The 23,581-nt window shown below is 35.9% G+C and overlaps 1 protein-coding gene and 1 long non-coding RNA gene across 17 annotated transcripts in view; one reads left to right on the forward strand and one right to left on the reverse strand.

Moving 5' to 3' along the window:
- Positions 1–21,720, forward strand: part of WNK2 (WNK lysine deficient protein kinase 2) — a 110,960-nt gene extending 89,240 nt beyond the window's left edge. For 6 of the 16 annotated variants that reach the window (XM_087709072.1, XM_087709061.1, XM_087709066.1 and 3 more), the window contains 4 exons: positions 251–295; positions 1,601–1,860; positions 9,253–9,288; positions 10,109–12,141. In XM_087709072.1, coding sequence (XP_087565198.1) covers positions 251–295; positions 1,601–1,860; positions 9,253–9,288; positions 10,109–10,423 — 656 coding nt within the window. In that variant the 3' untranslated portion in view covers positions 10,424–12,141. Of the gene's footprint in view, positions 1–250; positions 296–1,600; positions 1,861–4,435; positions 4,490–9,252; positions 9,289–10,108; positions 12,142–21,474 lie in introns of those variants that run through there. The other 10 variants (XM_087709074.1, XM_087709068.1, XM_087709064.1 and 7 more) reach the window with 8 other exon arrangements.
- On the reverse strand, positions 11,735–17,927 carry LOC106544927 (uncharacterized). The gene is made up of 3 exons (XR_001313269.2): positions 16,248–17,927; positions 13,789–13,954; positions 11,735–11,840 (listed from the first exon to the last, which is right to left on the reverse strand). It is a non-coding gene; the product is annotated as an uncharacterized LOC106544927 (long non-coding RNA).
- Positions 21,721–23,581: the final 1,861 nt, after the last annotated feature.

A 23,581-nucleotide genomic window follows, 5' to 3' on the forward strand; every position in this document is an offset into this window, starting at 1 on the left:
GTAATGAAAATTGTAGGAGCCAATTAAAAATTCTGCAATGTTTTATTTTTCATATCAATAAATTTCTATAGACTTTGAGCAGCCCCCTTATTTCTTCTTTTACACCTGAACTGCTGACTTTCTGTCTGTTCCTTCTTGCATAGTGGTTATTTTTTATTGTTTAAAAATGCAGAAGACTGTCCATCAGACTCTTATTTTTCCCTTTTTAGTCTTATCTAACTCTCTATATCTTGTATCATTTACCTTGTAGGGTCCACACTGAAACGACTATGTCTAGGCAAAGATCACAGTAGTAGTAACTATCCCTCTCTCTTTTATTTTTGGCTTTTTTTTGTATTTATTTTTGAGCATGGGCTGCTTTGTTTAAATATAATCTAGTGGTTTATTTAACAGCAGACTGCATTGATGATGGCATTTAAATTATGCTGCTTATGAATTAAACATAGCTTTGCATGTCCATGCTGTTTTTGGGTGCATGCCTGTTGCAATATCATCATAATTTCAGTATGTACATGTGTATTTTAATGAGATAAAGCTGAGTCATATGCTTGTTGATTAACTCAACTTCCTTATAATGCTCTTTTGTTGCTGGCTGACTAATACAGTTTAATAGTTCCTCTCCTCTGTTGAAATGCTTGAAGTACTGAACAGTGGCTGAAGTATAAATTGAGGGGAGCACTTTCACTGTTCTATTTTTCAATGAGCATAAGAATTCACATTAGTTCAATGCACGGGAAGTTTTAAAGAAAGGCATAAGGTTTTATGTAAGTAAAAAACAAACACTAATAGTGTTGCTCGTGTTCTCTGCAAATTCATATTGTAGAAATAGTTGTTTAGTATGTTAGTTCATTGTATGCAATACCGTTTCAATACAACTTTGAACTTTTCTGCTTCAAATTTTGGTCATTTTGAAATTAGGATTCATGTATTGAGATTATTGGGGAAAAATTATTTCAAACTCATTGGTTAATTGTCAATACTGTTTTATTTCACTTTGCTACTTAATTGGTTTTAATGCCTCTACCACGACATATTTTGAGTAATGGTTTCAATAACAGTTGTCCCAGTTTCTGGATGTATGTATAAAAAATTTATAATTAGATTGAATAGATTTAGTTGCCATGTTTGTATTCAAATTATGACCATTTGTGTCATTCATTACCACCATCTTGAAAGTGAATTTTTTTTTAAAAGGAAAAGATTAGTAAAATCTTTAAACTCTGTTTCAGTTCAGAACAGAGTAAGGATATGCTTGGGAATTCTGCAGAAATATAAAAATTTAATTGGCTGCAAAGATACTTTTTTTTAAGCCAATTATGACTAATACAAAATAAACAGGTGAGGAAAAAGATACAATTTATCCTAGCTAAAATAATACTCTGAATAATAAAACTAAAATCCCTTTGAACACATATTTAAACATGTGTTTATGCTACTGGAGGGCCATTTTTGAAGCAAAAAATGTTCTTCAGAAGAAGCAGGCGATTGATTAAACATATAGTCATTTCAGAAATACCATGAATTGTAATAAATACGCTCAAAATAAATTCATGTTTTATATATACATATAATTGATTCTTACCTTTCCACGATGTCTTAGGATCTTCAGCAAACAGCCTTGTAGCATATCCAGATCCTCTACCACAAACAACAATACAGGTTCAGGTACAAGCCAACAACAGTAACAACAAGAAAGGAACCTTCACAGATGATCTCCACAAATTGGTGGATCAATGGACAAGCAAAACCATGGGAGCTGTACAAGCAAAGCCATCCTTAAACCAACTTAAACAGAATCAAAAACGGCAAGACATGGAGCCCAAGGCTAATCCCACGCAGACACAGAATGAGACCTGTGGAGTAAGTGGCACTCCTTGAAGAGCATTACGTTTTACTTTGGGTCTGAAAGCCATTGCAAAACTGATGTTTGGAGGAGGACATAAGCTTTTAAAAAAAGCATATTCCATATAAAATCCATTTCAATTCATTGACTACTAAAAATAACTTAAGAATTTTTTTTATCAACTTGGACTTGAGCTTGACAATATATGTATGGTTCAGTATATAACTTTTTGCAAATTGAAAATTGTGGAAATAGTTTATACACAGCAATAAGTTCACTGGTAATCAAATATTGCTTGTCTTAAATAATTTCAAACAACATCGATGAAGTTTATTTTATGTATTTCCCCCCCAAATATCATTAATTTCCATAGTTGGCATATTGGCAACAGCTAGTGGGTTTTGCAAGTGACTCTGCCAATAGTCCAACTTTAGAACAGAGTAATGATAACTGTCAATATGATCCTACATAAATCTATTCAAATGTAAGTCCCCTTTAGTTCAGCGGCTTGAATTTTAACTTTGAAGAATGAATACCTATCAAGTCTGGCTGAATACAGTAGGGACTTCTTAATAAAATGCTTCAGATTTCATTGTAAATGATCACTTTGAGTTGAATAAATGCATAACATTTCATATAGAGAAATATATTTAAATATACCAGAGTGGCTTAAAGAAAAAGATGGGTATAATGAATTCACTTCACCATACTTCCATTATCCATTTTCAGTGCTTTAGCTTATCATCTTCAACCTTATGAATTCCTGAATTCCTGTAAAATATGCATATATGCAAAACTAGAGCCATAATAGTCTGGCTTGAACCAATTATCATCCCCTTTCTTTCCTGCCTACAGAATTCAAACACAGTTATTGGAAGCAAGGCTGCTCCAATACTTTTTGAAGCTTGGTGGTATTTGAAATCGAATATAAATTAGATCCATCCTCTTTAGTATATAAGAACGGGGCAAGCCCACTGGCAGAACTGTAAACATCTGGACTGACCAAGTCATAAATAATGTGACAGGGCCATTGAATCAGGGAAGTGTACTTATTTATTTATTTATTTGTGCATTTATTTATGCAGAAATTTGTATATTTTCTGTTCCATAGAGGAGAAGCATTAGAGAAGAATCTTAATATATTTGAAAAGGGGGAGAAACATTTAATGAGTGTTGTTTATCAAGCATCAAATGGTTTGCTTAAGCTATCTTCATAGAATTTATTCTTTAATCTTGGACTCCCTTGGCAGATTATTGTTGCTTTTTTTTTTTTACTACCACAGAATCTAAAAAGCAGCGAACAACTTTTCTGTTAAGTTATAATAACAGAAAACAATGGCATTGGAAGGACAGGGATGTATTCATGTTTATCCATGAGGAGCTAGGTGCCTTTCATTAAAGCAATTAAATTCATAGAAAACAAGTACACTTAAACATTTCTTTAAATCATAATTTTGAATTAAAAGTTTCATTTGCATAGCAGTGACTTTGCAGGCTTCTGATATTTCATTTTAAAAGATATAGATTGTACTGTTGATGGAAAGTAGAAAAAGGATGCAGCCAAATTGGTGTGTGTGTGTGTGTCTGCCTTAGCAACAGGAAAAGTTCTCAGTATATATATACATACATACATACATACATACATACATACATACATACATACATACAATCATACATACATACATACAATCATACATACATACATACATATATTTTCTATGTTTACTGCAAATGGTTATAGGCATATGGGTGATGCTCTTTTTGAACACTATAAAGCTTTCATTTCGGAAACAAAAAGTACATATGATGACATTATTGTTTTGTTACAGCTCTAAAGCACCAATATATTCACGTCTGGGAGATTAGTCAGTACAAAAACACTAATATAATAACACAAAGGTTCTTAAAGATGTGAAACCCACTCAGAGAGAGTTTTCTATATGATTGTTTTTATTCCCTTGTCAGTCAACTAATTAAATGAACGAAGTAGGCTTGCGGTTCCCAAGCCTGGGCCCAACCGAGAGTAACACTTCAGCAACCATAGTTGCAATTGTACCATCCCTTACCTTTACTCCCCTGATACAGTCAGGATTTTGATAAAGTGGTGCCAAGCATTTCCAAAGAATGTCTGTGTATTCTAGTTAGATCTAAGAAAAGGAAAAAGCTGAAAAGTACTGTACCAGAGGAAGACTGAATTTTTATTACTGGGTTTTGTACATTCTTACAATATATATGTATACATAATTGCTGTGCAAGCAAATCTAATCATGAAAGTTGACTGCATGCTGTTTCAATGCAAATGTATTATTATTTTCCTTATCATACACTATAAATACTACATGTTATTTTTATTCAACAAATGGCTCTGTTCCTTTTAGAATCATCCTTTTCTCTAAGGAAAAAAAAACTTTGTATATTTTACTTGAAAAAGCCGGTGACTCTTGGATCAGTTTCATAAAATCTTACAAGAATTCTTTTGTCCTGTTTTATTTGATATCCAAAGCAGTATAAGCAGTATAGCCCACACTTCCTCCCCTCTCCCCGAACCTGTGCCTAAACAGAGTTTACTTTTCTTTGCTTCTTTTGCACTAGGAACTCCTACAATAAAGGACATAATTTCTCAACCTGGCTGAAAAGCATGAGCATCAGCTAACAAGAGGTTGTTTTTTTTTACATCAGTCATGCACAAAGGGGGCTACTATAATTCACTATTCTTGGCATCTAATGGAATATTTGTAGAATGTAACTCATACTAGCTCATGAGTTAATCATATGGGGGACCTTTCACTAATTTCACTTAACCTGATAAGTAATACCTGTTGAAACAAAAAGTAAGAAAATAGCATTTTGAGCTGCTGGAGGCAATTTCCTTGATTGATGGATAAATGTAAACAAAATATAACTACCTAGGATGAATGTGTGTGCACGCACACACAAGCATGGGTATAGCTAGTCGAGTAACATACAGGCTTCCATGTGACTGAAATATGGAGGGGAAAAAATAAACACAGTAAAATACAGGCTTTAGCAATTCAGTGGTTTGGATTTACAGGTACCTGTAGTCCACACATAAGAACCACAGCACCAGCAACTCCATTGCTAAATGATGAGGTCGTAAAGTGAGAAGTCACATGACCAGACAGGTTTACAATATCAATTCTGATGACAGTCATTAAGTGAATCAAGTCATTAAGAGCAATGTCACATGACCACGACTTGTGACTTCCTGTTGGTTTCCTTATTGATTTTGCATGTTGGAAGCCAGCTGTGAAGATTGCAAATGGCAATCATGATCACGAGTCATTGCAATTGTCACATGAGGGGTGGGTTCCGGCAGCCGTTACTGCCAGTTTGCTTGTGGTCGTGCAGCGTGCGCGCATGCACACTACTATAAAAAATGCTTCTGTGCATGCCCAAAAGCCAAAAACAAGATGACCCTGTCACTGGGAGAACCTGTTCGGGGGCGTGGCAGGCCTGGGTCGCTGCCAGTTCCAGCGACCCAGGCCACCAAACCACTACAGGTTCGGCCAAGCCAGTCCGAACTGGTAGGAAACCACCACTGTGTCATACATGTGTGCTGGTTGATCAGTACCTGAATTGCAATGGGATGCCGCAATGCCACAACCTTGAGGAGCAATCATAAATTTCTTTGTTCATTGCTATCTTAACTTTGATGAACACATGGTCAGTAAGTGGGATTACCTGTATTATCTTAATATTAAGAGTAGCATAATATTTGAGTAGCATTTTGAATGGGAGCATAGTGTTGAGAATGAACAAAACAAAGCAAGCAGTTCAAGATAAGTTTTCCTTTATGAATGCTAAAAGACCACATTCTTCAAACATAACTGGTTGTCTCAGATACAGATTAATATTCCATTCACAAAATGATATTTGCATCAGTCACGAATATTGGAGCACTGTGATGTAGAAGTGTGCACATTAACCATATGAAAAAAGAACTATAAAATTCATAGATCAGAGATTGTTATATAGATACTATAGATACATATATAAATACAGAAGTCCATATTCAACACCTTTGCAAACCTCAGGCCCTGACCACTGACAGTGATTACAGACTGTAAACCAGAAATAATTAAGAATATTTATGGTCAATTGATTTCTACAAAATGTGAACACAATTGGTAGCACAATTCTAGATGCCTTAACTCAGGCATAAGTAGTTTGAAAAATTAAGTTCCTACATATGGAGATTCCAGCAATTTTATAGCATTGTCTTCCTGTATCTGAAAGAAGAATCATGGTTCATATAAAATCTGGCTACCAAGATCTTTAGGCATAAAGATTCAAAAATTAAAACTCAGGACAATATAAAGGCCTTAATTCTTTAATTTTTATTTTTCATACCTGGCTTTCTAACTCAAGGAGGCAATGATAAAAAGTAAAATAAAAATAGTGCAAATGTTGGGGAAATGGTGAAAAATCCAAGTTAACCCAAATTGAACACAGAAGAATTGGAAGGGATCTTGGAGAACATTTCTTCCAACCTTCTCCCAATACAATAATCAACTCCTTTGGCATCCTGAACAGCTGGCCATCCAGCCTCTGTCAAAACTTGTGCCCTGAAGGAGTTTATACCCTTCCAAGGCTGCCTTCCCCCACAGATGCAATTCTTGAGACCCTATGCCAATAAATATGAAAGCTTTCTTTCTTTCATCTATTCAGGTAGCTGTGTTCTATTTTTCTAAGCCTTCGAACCTTCTTCCTTTGCAATCCAGTTAAATATCTTGAGCTTTCCTTCTCTCTCATGCCTTTTTAAGTTTCTGGCTTTCTTTTTTATCTCTTCCATTTCCTCAGACTTCTGTTACCTAGGCCTTCCTTCCAAAAGCTCTCAAGAGCTTTTGAGCATTTTTTGTTATCTTTTTTTAAAATCCAGATCTTTCATTGATTTGGTTAATACTGCTTAGCCACTATATAATTTAGTCTGTAATATTTTATCTTTCAGAGTTTCTCTTTTTCATTCTCTGTATCTGATGAAGACTCTTATGTTTAATAATTCTATTATTGTGGATATTAATCAGATATTGTACAATTGTATTTCATGTGGCTTGCTCATTTATTCAGCTGCTTTACCAGAATTGGAAATGTTGGTGGAATTTAATTGCCATTAATCTTCATTTAAAAGCCATAAGTGAAAATGGGAAAACAGTATTTTCCCTTCCTCCTATGATGTAATGTGTTCTTAAAATGGAGAATCGATCAAATCGGCATGGGTAGTGGCCCAACCATTGCAAATGAGGAATAATGGCTGAAAATAATCAAAACACAATTTTCTGTTCCATGGGTAGTAGACTCTAGTGAAGAGCCACCTACAGTGTATTGTTATAAAAATATATGATTGAGTGTCCTAATGGGTGATGTCATAAAGAATGAAGCTTGAAGCAACAAATCTTTCAATCTTATCCTGGAGTACTCCCCTATCCCCCCATCCCCAGTATCATAAATCAGTTATATTTTTCCTTAGCTCTGAATTTTCTGGAATAATTCTTTGCAAATCAATCAACAAAGACATTCTGAAAAATCAAGTGAGGTTTCATATAATGTTCATATACAATAACCACAAATCACCACAAATGTGTCAGAAAAACATGATGGATAATCACAGTCACATCTTACTTCACATTTACGAAAGTATTTATACATGGGGTCTTAGCTTAATAACCACTTGTTCAGATACTATATCAATCACAGTATCTCCATGGTCATGTGCTTGCAATTTGCAACTTTCTTTGCCAGCTTCCTACAAGCAAAAGTTAATGGGGAAACTGGCAGAAAATTGCAAATGGCAACCACATGACGTCAAACTCATGGCATTGTGGAAATTGTAACTGCCAGAATTTTCATTGCTAGGCAACTTGTCACATGAAAAGCTTTATAACTATTGCTTAGTGATGGAAATTCCAGACCCAATTACTGTTGTTAAGAGAGAACTTACCTGTATAGAAATAAGCTCTTTTGAAATGATTTTTTTTTTTACAGATTGTGGCTAATTAACTAAGCCGAGACTGCTAGAGTTTTAAGCTAATGTAAATAGTTGATGTTTATATATCTAATGGGCACCGAGGTTGGAGAAAGACTCATAGAAACTCATAGAAAGGACAGGCCCGTCTGCCTCAGTGAAGTATCATGAGCCAAACCCATTCTGCAAAACAACTTTATCTGTCATTAAACAGCTTTTCCAAATATGTTACAAGGCCACAATAGCAAATATGGTGAAATAGCAATTATTTTCAGAAGTTCTGACTCATCTTCATTTCTGTGGGACCCATGTTTTATACTTCGCTGAAAACACAAGGATGTAGTTTTCATACATGGCGTAATTCTGCAATATTGAGTATTCAATTATGAATATTCCTCAGATAAGAATTGTTGGTATTTCCCTTTATTAAAGAACTGAGAAAGAAAAACAGCACATGATTTTGCAGATTTAATTTACTTCTTCAACTTAATGTTAGTCAGAAACATTCAGATTTTCTTTTCTAAAACCTCTATCTGGATAGTGGAGCCTTCTCAAAAAAGCAAAAGTTGATCATGGAGCTATAAATCATTTATCTTTTTTCTGCTTGCAATACTTCATATCTTGGGTTGAGACAGTTATATTAGAACTGCTTTTTTCTTTCTTAGCAACAATAGGACCCATTCTTTTCTTGAGAAATTTCTCTTTATTCACAGTATAAAAAACATACAGTATTTTAGAAGGAAGAGACCAATAAATAATGTTTCCAGGTTAGTATTTCACAACACTAATTTTGCACAGGAATTTGAATTTTGCACTGGCTGGTCAGTCTGATCTAGGAATCAACCAAGTTAAATGGCTGCTAGCCTGAGAATAATTCTACAGAATATGGTAGGATCTACAGGCTCTGCTGTCCTACAAGTCGATCCTACTTGACTTACAACCATTTGTTTAGTGACAATTCAAAGTTACAACAGCACTGAAAAAAAGTGTTTCATCACTGTTTTTCCCATTTACAACCATTGCAGCATCTCCATGGTCAAGTGATCAAAATTCGGGCACTTGGCAACTCACATATATTTATGATAGTTGCACTGCCCCTGGGGTCATGTGATCACCATTTATAACTTTCCCAGCCAGCTTCCAACAAGCAAAGTCAATGGGTACAGCTGGATTCACTTAAAAACTGTACAATTCACTTAACTTCAGTGATTCACTTAGCAACTGCAAACAACTGCTTTGTTTAGCAATGGAAATTTTGGACTCCATTGTGGTTTTAAGTTGAGGACTACCTGTACTTCTAAGAAATATGACAAGAATGAAGACACCTTTACATGTTTTGTTTTTCATCTGTATCCTTGTGTACCTTTTCTGTTTTAAGAATGGTCAGTCCCTGGGTGTAATTATCCATCTGATTTTATATTTACAGACCCTGGGATTTGCCTCAAATAAAGATTGTTCAGGGGTAGGTGTTAATTTAGTGGAATCACTGCCAAAAGTTGTAAATCATTTATGATATTAAAACCTGTTACCCAGATTCAGGGGGAACCAAGCAATCCTTTAGTCTATATTTAACTTCATAGTTCTCAAAATGTCAGCTGCTCTCAGTGATCCAACATTTATTTCATCTAGTTTGGTTGTGCCTGGATATGAAACGGACTGAAGAATTCTGTGTCTCTACTGAAATGTCTATTCAAGGGGTAGCAACACACCTAGGAGAGAGACTTTACAATTATTGCAGTTACTTAACAGAAGCAGGGAAAGGGTTAACTACTTACTACAATTGGTTGCTTTGGAAACATACTTTCCATTTTATAATATTTTATAAATGGCTAGTTTTCCAAATTTAGTCATCGGCTCTTTAAAATGTGCATAGCCAAAAAGTTCTCCATCTAATATCAGCTACTGCTGGAGAAATAGCCATAGTTGATGTTGCTTTAAGGAAATCAGTGATTTGTCACATTGATTTGTTATAGTTCCTGCAGGGAGGAATAATGATTATTTGGTGGAGGGGGGAATCCTGCTGTGGTTAGAAATGCATTGTATTCAGCTAGAAGTCCCTTGGTGTTTATATCGGTAACATGAGAAGGGTTAGAGCCTCACTGTGAGAAGGAGCTGGGTGTTCACTCCCGCATTGGCCATTTTAGCCACATGAGGGAGCATATCCAGCATGTACTCTCCAAACAGGGTGAAAGAGATGGGTTGACAATGATAATTTCTATGAACTGCTCTGTAAAAAAAGAAACAAGAATTACAGCTACACTTTCTTATGTTTGCTTTTATAGATTAATGCAGCAAGAACAGGAATGGGGAAAAAGTGTGTTGTTCCAGTGACTTGTCCACTGTCAGCTGCATTAACTTCTGGAGTTCCACCATCCCAGCCAGTGCCTATGCCAGGTACTCTCCTAACTGGCCCAGTCAAACCTTATGTGATGCCTCTTGGTCAGTATGGAGGAGTTCTCCCTACGACCTTCTTTGGAGTGCCCTGGTCGGGCCCAACCACTCAGCCGGGGATAAGAGGAGGCCAGAGCATTGCACAGTTTCCAGCTCTTGGCCCCAATAGCTTCCAGTTGTTTCCAGTGCCCCTGCAGAGGCCCTAATTTGGAATGACCTCAGTAGCTGACTTCCAAGTGGCAACCGTCCAATGCTTAGCTCCTAGGCAATCTGTTTCTCCCTGCTGGCCCCATTCAGGCTCACTAGTTCATTAGCCATGCCCCCTCAGGCCAGCCCGGTGGAATGCTTTCCCATCAATCTGTGTGCTCTTCGGCAATCCTTCTTTCTCCTTCGTTGCCGAAGATGGTTGAGTTTCTTCTCTGGTGTTTGAAACAGCTACGTTCAACACTTAACGTACTTGAATGGATGGGTAGGAGAACAGTACTGATCTTATAGGAATATAGTGCCTTGAATTCAAGCTTTTCAGTTCAAACTGGGAAGGTTAAAATACTCACAACAATAACTGAAAGGTGTACTTTATTTACAAGCTGCTTCGGAAAGCTTAACTTTTTTTATTTGCAAAAATACAAAGATATACATTTAATGGTGACAGTTTACATCTGAAATTCTTGACCAGTTTCATTTTCTCCTGTTAAATGCTTTTAGTTTAACCAGCAGTTAAGTGACATGTTTGGTAATTTAAATCTTTAACTCCCTCTCTGACTGGGACTCCAGCCCTTTGAGTAAAGCGTAATGAAATGAATCGCTTTGTTGTTACTGAAGCAGTCTGAATGTAAGTTGTATCTCTGTGTTTGAGGGGAAAATAATTGTTATGTGGTCTTTCTGGAAAAGTAGTTGCAAGTGACAACCTCTCTTTTTATTTCAAACAGCAAATTTGGCAGGCAGATGTCCTCCCCCTTCTGATATCCAATTGTAACACTTTTTGCCATCTTCTGAACAAACAATCTAATTCAGTTACATTACAAATCTTGCATGTTTCATGTGTGAAATACGCTTAACCATAATTCTTGACATTAGGACAACAGTCCAAAGTTATTGTAAGATCTTTGTAAGTACGGAAGTCTCCTTGCATGTGATCTGCCTGTCCACCAAATGCTTAAGAGTATTCTCCGTGAAATGGAATTGGCTTTTGACTTGTGCTTCCTTCCTTCTTACATCCGCTTTATGTTATACCGTATGTAGAATTTGTATCTTCACCTGTCAGTCCAAAGGCACACGAGAGCCACTCACTATTTATTTGCAGGTTGGCAAGCCTTTGTTCCTTTGGGTAGAAAAAGGAGCAAAGAATCCCATCTACAAATATAATGGCACACTTAAACAGAATCACAGTACTAGAGCTGAAGGCACACTGCTTGCACTTTGCCACTCTCAATATGGCAGCAGTATTTTTAAACTGCTTGCTGAAGGGGTGGAGCTGTTTGGCGCTGCCCATCTGTTATTTGTATGAGTCTACTGTACTTTGAGCATTCGAGAACTGTCTGCAATATTTTGTTGGTACCATTGAATATGATGCCGCCAATTCTGTTAGAATTGAATTTTGTAGAAATTGACGCAGTCTTCTGCCTGGGGAGAATACATCTACAGTAAGAGATTTCTGTTCTCTGTAACATGTATCTTTACATTGTTTGAGACTTTATTTTAGATTCATGTATGTATGCTTTATGAGCATAAACACCAAAAATGTCTTCTCACTGTCTTCCCCCTTTCGCTTGCACTGAAAATTCCCATTTGCCACGACTGCCTGTTGTACAGCCTGTTTCAGCCCCTTGTATATGATGGTCAGTGGTATAACCTCTCACTACCAAGAGAATGTATATATTCAAGAAAAGGAAAAAAAATAAACATTTTTGTGCTTGAAAAAAAATGTGTTGCTAAAAGTTTCAGCTATGAAGGAGAAATTCCACAGTTCAAGCTCATTCCCCCATCATCAGATACATTTTAAAAGCAATTCATGCAGTCAAATGATAGGTAGGATATCTAGAATTAGAACTGAAATATTTCATACATATGCTTACAGTGATACCTTGGGCATCAAAATGAGCAACATTTTAGAAGATGGAATCAGCAAATAAGCTCCACATACATTTTTTCATTAATTCAAATCACATTTGATGGCTTGATCATGATTGACTAGTTTTGTTACCAATATTAACTTCCATCTATAACTACGAAATATTCCAAGTTTAGAGAGAAAATAGCTATGGAAAGATGTGTATTAAAATCAATACAAAAATCAATACAATAACATTAAAATATGATCCCTTAAACTTTGAGTATACGTGTTGAACAAGAGAAAAAAAGATGTAGTGGGAAATGAACCAGATGGAGGAATTATGCTATTTCAGCATATCAAAAAGATTAGTAGCATGACATGTTTTCCATAATTTTAATGCAGTCAATATATTATTATAAATCAGTTGCATAAACCTTGAACAGAGGCAGATGCCAACATTAAACTTGAAGTCTTCATTTTTCCAAGTAGGGAGTTTCTATTACTGAAATATATATCTCATTCTAAAGTTATGACCTTTTAGAAGTAAATGTTGGGCAAAGCCTAATTGAGGGTTAGTGTCTTTAAGTGTCTATTTATTTCCATTTTAGAGAACTACCCATAATTATATAAGACTTACATTAGAGAAATTTTAAAATACACAAGATTTTACATTGTAAAGTAAAATTTGACTACATGCAAATTTTGGCCCATTTCTCTATTAGCTGAAGCAGAGCTTTCCAAGGGCAGATAGATCAGGAAGATCTTGACACATTTCGAAAAGAAATGGGCTATTGCAGTATTCCTCAACTTCAGTAACTATAATGTTAGCAACTTTAAGATTTAGCATCAGAATTCTTCAGCCAGCCATGTTGGCTCAGGAATTCTGGGAGTTGAAGTCCACAGATCTTAAAGCTGAGTTGACTGGCTATAGAAAGGTTCCAAAGGGAGAGTAGTCCCATGACAGGCCAGAAGGCTATTGTCCAAGAATGCTTCCCTAGGTTCCCTTGCTATAAATCTAAAGATGATCTCTTTAAGAGGTTGTCCTTGGCAGATCTCACATTTTGCCATCTCACACTGAAAGTCTAAAAATATAGCTGAATTGAATTAGTTCTTTCTGCAGTTGCAGTTACAGAAGCAAGCAACTGTTTTTAAATACACAAATTTAACTACTCTTGTAGTGCATACTGCTGTAATTTTATTTGGGGGCAGAAAAAAAGCCCTGAACTTTCTACTCAAGCAGGAATGGTTAAAAAACCTCAATCCCAGCAAAATAATAAAGTTATATCTCTACATTACAATTTGATAGTAAGGAAATGGCCTTACTTGGGCATGCATGAACTGCAGAGCTGCGAAGCCTGATTGTAATACAGCATCAAAAATATTTAATTAGTAATAAGAAGAATCCAATTCATATTCAAAGTGCTTTCATGGCTTTGAAAGAGATGCTAAAATTCTGTATGAGAAAGGCCTTGCAAATGTAGCCGCATTCTACTCTGCAAATAAAAGGAGCTGGCTTACCAGAAGCATTGGTCACAATCATTTGAAGTATATCGAGACCTTGTTTTTTCTCCAGTTCAGCCTTGTTATGATTTGGCCTTTCACATAAACTTAGCATGTGGGTATAGTCAGCAAGTTATCCTTAAACTCATGACCAGGAGTAGAAAGGAAGCATTTCTCATATTACCTGGGGGGGAAAAGCCAGAGGTGCACAAATGAACTGAAAGCAATTAATCATTTTGCTTAAAAAAAGAATTCTGAATTAGTTGTAACCTTTAAAGCAACATGAAGACCTAAGAGCAGTAATAAGCAGCATCGAAAACATGGGGTTCCTGCTTTGATATGTGGATTTGTGGGAAATCATGTTGACAATCTCATTAACTTTAAGCTCACAAAAGTGTGAACATTAAAGAAAGTTGCCAACAAATATTTCTTGCACACAAGGAGTTTTATCCACCATTTCTTTTCTTCAGACTCATCTCAAACCGAATTCATCTTCAGTGAGATGATTTGTACCCTTTCTCTGCCCATCACAATGAATGAATCATAACACAAGTGTTGGTCCACCAAGCAGCATATTTTACTCTGCCTACAGTCTTTTTGCATATTGAAATAAAAAAGAAACTAGCAGAAAACTTGCAATGTAGGATCAGAAGGCTGCTGTTTGGCACATTGAAAATTGAACAGTCTATTCAGTTTCATTATCTTTGAATGAATGACAGTGAAATGCTGAATAAAGGACTGATAAATACAATTTAGCTAATTCTCATATTGATACAGAAGTATTTGCCAATATATTATCTCTTCATATTATTACAAAATATGATACAAAATCCCATAAGTAGAAGTAACTGAAAATTCCTAGATGGGCCCCTATCTTGATTCATAACATGTTCTCACTTTCTTTCATTATACACCCAATTTCTACTGCAGGTATGTAAGAATTTCTACTACATTTCATTAGCTCTTTTGAAAATAGTTGCACTGACGTAGATGTGACAAAATCAAAGTAACCAGAAGGTAGGATGAGCATGAACAGGAATCTTGTTGCTTGAGATCAAGAGTCTTTCTAATCCAACATACAGGCAGTCCTTGACTTACAACCATTCACTTAGTGCCCAAAGTTATAATGGCAACGAGAAAACTGACATATAATCATTTTTCACACTCATGACTACTGCAGCATCCCCATGGTCATGTGATCAAAATTCGATCACTTGAGAACTGGCCTGTATTTATGAAGGTTGCAGTGTCCTGGGGTCATGTGATCACTATTTGTAACCTTCTGGCAAGCAAAGTCAATCGGAAACCAGATTCACTTAACTGTGTTACTATCTTAACAACGGCAGTGATTGACTTAACAATTGTGGCAGGAAAGGTCGTACAAATTGGGCAAAATTCACTTAACAGCTGTCTTGCTTAGCAGCAGAAATTTGGGACTCAGTTGTAGTTATAAGTCAAAGACTACCTGCACATTTTTGAAAAACAAGAAATAAGACAAGAGTGTTTCTATTCTGTTTCCAGCATTTGATGTTCAGATATATTACCTCTAAATGTGAAGTTTCTACACATTTGTAGTGAAAAAAACCTTGAATGGTAAGCTAGCTTCCTCTTAATTGTAAAACATCATGATCATTTGTGGTTGAGAATGGAATTAATTTCTAAATTATCCAATTTAATTGCTACATTCTAGAAATGTTTTCAATATATTAATTTAGTTTGTCTAGCCTTTATTTTTATTGGGGGGGGGACAGAATTGTGACATGATTATTTTTTTGTTTAAAGTGTCAAGATTCTTTCTCTCTCAAGAATGTGTTCAAATTAATTTTAATATGCATATGTAAGAAAGTTAAAACTAATTTTATTGCAGAGGCTGAACCAATTTATACTATTTTTTCTCACAAGTCTAAAAGATTCCCAAAATACATGGTGAATAAATTAACTTAAAAAGTAACTTAATCTCTGAGAAAACCGAATATTTAAAAAATGTACACTCACACATCCACACAAGCAAAAAAATGTTTTTCCTGCTTTCACTTGGTTCCTGATTAGTTAGTATATATTACTGTTTTGTTTTTTGTTTTAAAGATCCTTGTATCCATGAATTCTGAAAGTATCTGGGATTCTGAAGCTTCAGAAAAGATTGAATGTGCCATGCACAGAACACATCAAGCGTTAGAGGAGTTTGTAGCCTAAATAGTTATCTACTACTGAAAATTACTATCAATAAGATGGATATGTTAAGTTTTCATTGAAAAAAGCATTATATAAAGATTGATGTTCTGTTTCTTTTGGCTATGGTTAAAACTGGATAGAAGTACAGCATGACTACAGTCCTGCATGAATGGCAACTTGTTCCAATGCGATACTTTTTAATGGGGGGGGGGATCCATGTCTGTTTGCACATTGTGGAAAAGTGCAAAAAGTAATTCTTTTCCTGGTTTTGATGTAACATTTGAAAGGTTTGCAGCACTTTGTACCTGATGAAATGCGTGTCCTCTGTCTGCTGTTGTTAGAGGGAGCAACAGTGAGTTATATATTTTCTTCTTGTCTAAGAAAGAGATGAAGACTTAATAGACCTGCAACTTAAAAAGTTAGGACATGAACAGGCAACAATGAAAGGGCAGAGTTAAATAATATAGGAATCAATTTACATTCTACATTTACAACATATGGTTTAATATGGGACAGGTTTTTCCCCCCCTGAGTACAATAAGTAGTTGATTTTGTTTGCTAACCGCTATGTCTGGGGTCCTTTAGTGCTCTATGATTTAGTTCTTTTCTTGCAGATGTTCATTACCAAACTAGGTAGCATCATCTAGTCTAGTATATCTACCAGAAGATGCTAAGAAAGAAGTCGGCCTTAAGTACTTATTATACTTAACCTCCAGTATGTTGGATATATGTTGGATATGTAATGTTTGTGGTGAAAATATCGACCTACCTTTCAAGGCCTGTCTCACAATATCGCTATAAAGATTTTCTAGAAAACCTAGGCTTGAATTTAAAAGTAGAACTAGCCTCTCATCCTCTTCAGGTTTCTACACCCATGAACAGATTCCCTAGAATGGCTAGGAATGGGACATGGGAGCCAAAACACAAGAGGGAAATTGAAGAAATTAGATGAACCTACTTGGACCACAGGCAATAATCTTCCCAAAACAGGAAGTGGAGATATCACATATCCACATCCACCCTTAATGGGGCTTTGGAAATGGCATGGATATCCACAGGTTCAATATCGCAGTCTGCCGATCTGATTACTAGACTACATCACTATGTCTTTCACTGCCAGCTGCCAGCAGTTTGGCAGTTCGAGTCTCACTAGGCTCAAGGTTGACTCAGCCTTCCATCCTTCTGAAGTTGGTAAAATGAGGACTCAGAATTTTGGTGCTAATAGGCTGATTCTCTAAACCACTTAGAGAGGGCTGGAAAGCACCATGAAGCAGTATATAAGTCTAAGCGCTATTGCTATTTTGGTCAAGTGTTTACAATTCTCTTTTGGTTTAGATATTGGACCACACAATTCTTTCTTGCGCACTTACTCAGGTGTCAGACTAGTGGGGCTTATTCCCCTGGAAGTGAGCATGGAAGCCTGACAGTAATCTGTGCTTGTAACTCACTCAGCATGACCATGCAATGGGAAAACAAGCTTGCTTGCTTATGTGCTAATCCATGCTTTTTTCTGCAAATGCATAATGTCAGTCTATTTTGACAAAAACATGGAATGGATGGGTCACTCATGCCATTCTGAGAAAATGTGTATTTCAAGTTATTAATATCAATTAACTCTTTAAATCAATTTGTACTTACTGAAATGAATAATATTATCTATTTAAAACCTTTGAAAGTATTGTATTTCTTCACTGGACTAGCACACTGTTACTTAAGTGGGGAAGGAATTGCCATCTTTAGTACTGTGCAGACTTTTCCACATTGTTGCCAAAATCCCTTAAATTTAGGGCTATTGAAACTAGATCCACAATGTCATTTCCTTTTTAAGTCCTGTGTTTTTCAGCATTATCAAAATGCAGAAAAAGTAACAAATACTAAGCCAAAGACATGAAAAGCTTACTATAAAAAAGAAACATAGCAAAAACTTTATATCAAACAAAGTTACTTGAATTCATATTTTTAAAAGATTTTTTCTTGTACATAGAGAGAGAGGGAGAAAGAGAGAGAGCGCTTGTTCACTATTCACTTTGATGCATACATTTTCAAATACTCTTCAGTGTGTCATACAAATCCATCCATCAGTCACTACAAATCAAGTTCTGAGCCAGCAATGTGGCATAATCTGCATACAGCTCTGTGTGTGTGTGTGTGTGTGTGTGTGTGTGTGTGTGTGTGTGTGTGTTAAAATACATCATTAATACCACAAGCATACATAATTTACCTCCTTCGTGTACTAACTCTTAACACAGTCAGTAACAACTTTCCACTCCATATTCATTTAAAAAAATACCCCTCTCCATAGTTCAATTTATAATATGCTTTCTTTAAAACAAATTCATAGTAAAATTTCTTACATTTGTACAATTCTCAATGTCCTGCTGAAGTACAAAAAAGGCTATTTTCCAAATCCCTATAATTTTGTTAATGATTGAATCTTCTAATTGTTTTATCAGAATTCTGTAAAGACCTTCCCAGTCATATTTGACTATTGTAGCCCACTGGAGCCTTAATTTAGGAAAAGAGTAACATAATTCTTCCTATTATCAGAGACAAAGGCAATCTTCTTCCCACATCAGAGGTGGGTTGCTGCCGGTTTGGCCTAGATCTGGCAAAGTGGTAGCGGGAGGCTCCGCCCACCCACCCAGATGTTTCTACACATGCGCAGAAACATCATGTGTGCAAGCATGCGTGAGAGCACACCTGAACCGGTATAACAAAATGTGCAACCCACAACTGTTCCACATATTAAATAAACTGCACAGCCACTCACAACCAAATATATCCATATTTTAACTCTGCTCCCATTAGACCATATACATCTTTTTAAAAAAAAATTAACAAACATGTAAAATACACACACACAAAACTTAGACGTACACCACATTTACCACAATACAATACGAACAAGAGCTTCCTGTTCTTTCTAATAGCAATTATCAATTGATACCACTCACCTTATATTATTTCCCCTTCTATTGTATTTCATTTGGATTTCACCATTCTTAACCCTCTTATTTTACTCATAACTATTATTTTTGAGTTTTGTTATATTCCTTCATTGATTCTTGTTTCTTTCCTCCATCCACCTATACCATTTATCCCATATCTGGTAGAATTCTGATTCTTCTTTTTCCTAGATTTCTTTAGTTAGTTTGTCCATTTCAACACAATACATAACCTTTCTTATTATTTCAGCTTTGCTTGGAGTTAATTTGTTTTTCCATTTCTGGGCAAAGGCAATCCTTGCCGATGTAATTATATGTAGTATTAAATACTGGATTTCTTTTTTGTATTTCGCAGACATTATTCCTAATAAAAAAATTTCATGTTTCCATTTTATTTTTAGACCATATACATTTATAGCTTTACCATTTTTGAATTCTCATAGTATTAATGACTTCCTTTTCATCATTTATCTTCAAAACTTAAGTTGTATAGTTTTCGTATGAACTCTTCTCTTTTAATCCCAAAATATTTTCTCACTTTTATTTTTAAATTCCACCCATTCTTCTTACTTAAATCCTTTTCATTCACTTTCTGAAATAAATGTTTCCATCAAATTCACTCTATAAAACTATTTTTTCTCCCTTTATACACTATGGAATATTCCCATTTTTGCAGAAAACTTCCTCTTATATGCAATTTTTCTTTTCCACAGCCTCTTTTACTTCATCATTCTACCAAACATACTTTTTCATATTTTCATATTTCCTATTGGTGTAACACCAGACACCCCTGTGGCACTCTGTAACATAACTCCTTTAACTCTATTCAGAGAGGTTTCCACATCTTTCTCTACATTTACTTTCTCTACATTTATTCTATATAGCATTTGTACTTCTTCCTGCAGTCATTTTATTGTCACCTTGATCTCTTGCACTTCATTCTTTTTCTTCCTTGTCCAGTTTTCTTTAAGATCCACTTTTGATAGTCTCAAATCTGTCACAAATGTAGAACCTCTCATCTGCTATGTGTATCTGTGAAGAGATTAATCCATATGTATTGTGGATTAATCCATTATCAAAATATTTGTTTTTCTAAACAGACACTCCGTGAACAGTCTTGGATCTTCAAATTACCCCCCACAGTTTGTCATTTTATTTACCCCTTATTGTTACCTAGCACAATTTTTGTTTTGTCACATTCATTCAGACTGTTGTGCAGCGTTTCCACAAAACCATAGTTCTTCCATAATCAACATCCACTGGAACCTAATATACAATATTGCCCATCAATATTTCTTACATTCCTATGTATATACCCAAAACAATCCAGATAACACTATTTCATACTTTCTGACATATATTTTATCCTTCCATTCATAATTAAACCTAAATTTTCATTTTCCTGCATGATATATGAATTCCACTTTTCAAGAGCAAATTGCCACATTCAATTATCGTATCCTTACTTCTCCTCTCACTTAGTTTTACATACCCATCAATTTTATCTGTTAATTCATGCTTAATGTAGTATCTGTATGGTTCTCACCCCACTTTGGTGCTTATCCTTGGAGGATGGAAAAATTGTAGGTTTCCCCTCTATGGTTTCCCACAAGCCTGTGCCACCTGCTCTTTCCAAGGACTAGAAATCCTAAGAAATGGAGGCTACTTGGAGTAAGCAGAAGGCCTGTCAGGAGGTGCTGTGGAGCTGAAGAATCTGAAAAATGCTATGCTTTTCCTACATGCCCAACCAGGAATGTTGATTTAAATAACTTTTTAAAGAAACAAATACAAAACAAGATGTCTCTTCAGGCAGCAATGTTTTTGGATATACAGTATGTGTCTGTTCTGCCTAATAGTAAGAAAGATGGTGACCCATGAATTGACCATGTTGTGGTTGGTCTCCAGATAAAGAACTGCCCTGTGTAAAAGAGAACACACACTTGGGCAACCAAGCTCAAGAACCAAGGTTCCCTTTTCGTATTACACACACACACACACACACACACACACACACACACACACACACACACACACACACACACCCCTGTCCAATCTAGGACTGGCCTATTTGAAAAGAAATAAATTGTTCCGTCTATTGCTTCACAGAGTGTTCATATAAGGTCATGTTTAAGTCATTCAGACATTTTGCTTCATACCGAGAACTCCGTGGCTGAATCTGGGATTGGTGCAAGTAATATTTGATTTCTTTTTATTGCCTTGCTTTCTTTTAAAAAATGAAATCAAACTGTGATTTGCTTGCGACATCTTGTCATGTGCGGCCATTTTCCTCACCAATTTATTTGGGATTGCAAGTCCTACATCCATATTCATATCCGGAGAAAATAAAATTCAAAGTGCAAAACGATGCTTATGCCTAATGATCTCATGCTTTGTAGGGCATTCTGCTTTGCTTGAATCAGCCAAAGACTTTTTGGATAAAAAAGAATGACATTTATGAATTTTTCAGCATGGCACAAATGGATGTGCTTGTCATAGCTTGGGTAAAGCTTAATTTTTTTTTTCTGTATGGATGTATACAATCATTGTTAGTAATCTTTTTGTTTCTTTGTTTGTGTTTATCTTTTAGATTCTGAGGAAGAGAATACAACTAAATAATACATGGCTAAATTCACCAATAGGAAGAAAGATCCACAAGATTTTATTTCATTGAAAGAAGAAGGGAAAAAAACCTGGAATTGATGTTGTTGCAAAAACCCTGTACACTATCCCCACCTATTCATTTCAATTGAATTTTGTAGCCTCTTTCTAATGTTTTTAAATTTAGATGTGGAAATTCAAACATTATGCAAAAAAAAATAAACTATAATTATTTTGAGGAGAAAGCTTTTCTTTGCAAATAATCCTTTTGATTAAGATTAATTCACATGAACAGCTACATAATTATTCCACACTGCCAGATTAACCACACTATAGTTCTGCTTCAGTCAGAAAACTCTTCGGTTCCACTATAGAAACAAATAATATTCCTTTTGTGACAGTGCTAACAGCATTCAATTAATGAGAAGGGCAATGCTGTCTTATTGGGGATGTGAGAGGATTTGGCTATCAGATTAATTAACATATCTGTCACCAACAGGTTTTTTTTTTTAAAGCAGAGATGGGCATTCACTATTGCTGCTTGGAATTGTGGGAGCAGTAATAATGCCAGTCCAATTCTGTGACATCACAGAAAATCTTCCCCGACATTCCACATTTTCCACCATCACCACAACTGTAATGCCATTTTAACAAATATGATAGTAGACACTGTTATTGGAGTTTTAGAAAAATTGGCAACTAAGTGCCATCCTACTGAAAGACTACTTGCTCGGTCAGCAAAGTGACTTCCATGGCTTACCACGGTTAATTCCAAGAAAAATAATGAATTTCCAGAAAAGTCTGGTTCCTATAGGCCCGTGATAGCGAATCTATGGCATGCATCCCTGAAGTAGCACACGGAACCATGTTGCCTGTTCCTCTTCCAAGTTTCTTGCGTGCAACTGCACATGACAATCAGCTGGACTTTGTGCATGTGGCAGTGCCGGAAACTGGAAGAGCTGGTCCTCCATTTTCTGGCATGAGCATGCACACATCCAGCTGATAAGCGTGTGTGCATGCACAGCAGTAACCGGAAGACTTGCTGGCTGGTGCGCATGCATACACCAGAAACCCATGCACCAGAAGTTCATTTTTTGGTGTGTGCATGCCCCCTGGGCAGCTTCTCTTCCAAGTTGTGGCCCAGATGACCCCGCGTGCACGTGCATGCTCCCTTTTTGGTTCTCAGTGCCAAAAAGGTTTGCCATCCCTGCTATAGGCACTTAATAACCTAACAAATCTTAGGATTATACACCCCTTCAAAACTGATTTGGAAGAATTGCTTTAGATTTTGCATGAGAACTGATTAAGCAGTCTGATTTCTTCAGGCTTTGTATAAACCTGAAATAAGATGCCTCTATTTTGAGAAATCAACTCATTAAAGTTAATGAGAATCTTAAAGCAGCTGCATCAGAATCCCCTTGACCCACTCATATTTCTGAAAAAAAGAAAACAAAAGAACAAAACCATTTGTATTAAAAAACATGCAGTCATCTAAATGTACAGCTCTACTAAATACATGAGATACCTGTTGGTGAAATTGTTAAATGCAGGGGGCCAGAAATCACAAGAGGATGGCTTCACCTGGTGACTTTGGGCCTGAGTCCCTTAGCCTCAGAGTAGGCAGAGATTTTGGCCTATCTCTGTCCAATCCTCAACAATCAGTCTCTCTTAGCAAATGTTTTGATTACAATAAGAACAACAAACCTCCATCACCTTCAAGTTTAGAAGACTATTTTTGCTACAAAAGATGTAAATGATTATGGAAGTTAAACCATCTCAATCACTACTGGATATCACAATATATAAATATACATTCAAGTATCTAATTTGAACAGATGCATGGGGGAAATGTTTTAAGACACAGAAGTGTCTAGTTGTGATGAAGTGCAAAATAAAGAATGTTATTTAGATAACATCTCTGGCATACACCAATAAAAATAAAATGACATTGCAGCATTCCTACTACATTCACATAGAAGTACGCATGTTTTTAAAAGGTATTTAAGTCCAGAGCGATCAAGATAATATATGTATTTCATTAACATGGAAAGTTAAGAGATGCCAGCAAGAATATAGTGTTGTAAAATAACATGTCA

This window comes from Thamnophis sirtalis, unplaced genomic scaffold, assembly GCF_051295495.1.
Source record: "Thamnophis sirtalis isolate CommonGarterSnake01/CBP01778 unplaced genomic scaffold, rThaSir2_p1.2 scaffold_3, whole genome shotgun sequence".
Classification (NCBI taxonomy): Eukaryota; Metazoa; Chordata; class Lepidosauria; order Squamata; family Natricidae; genus Thamnophis; species Thamnophis sirtalis.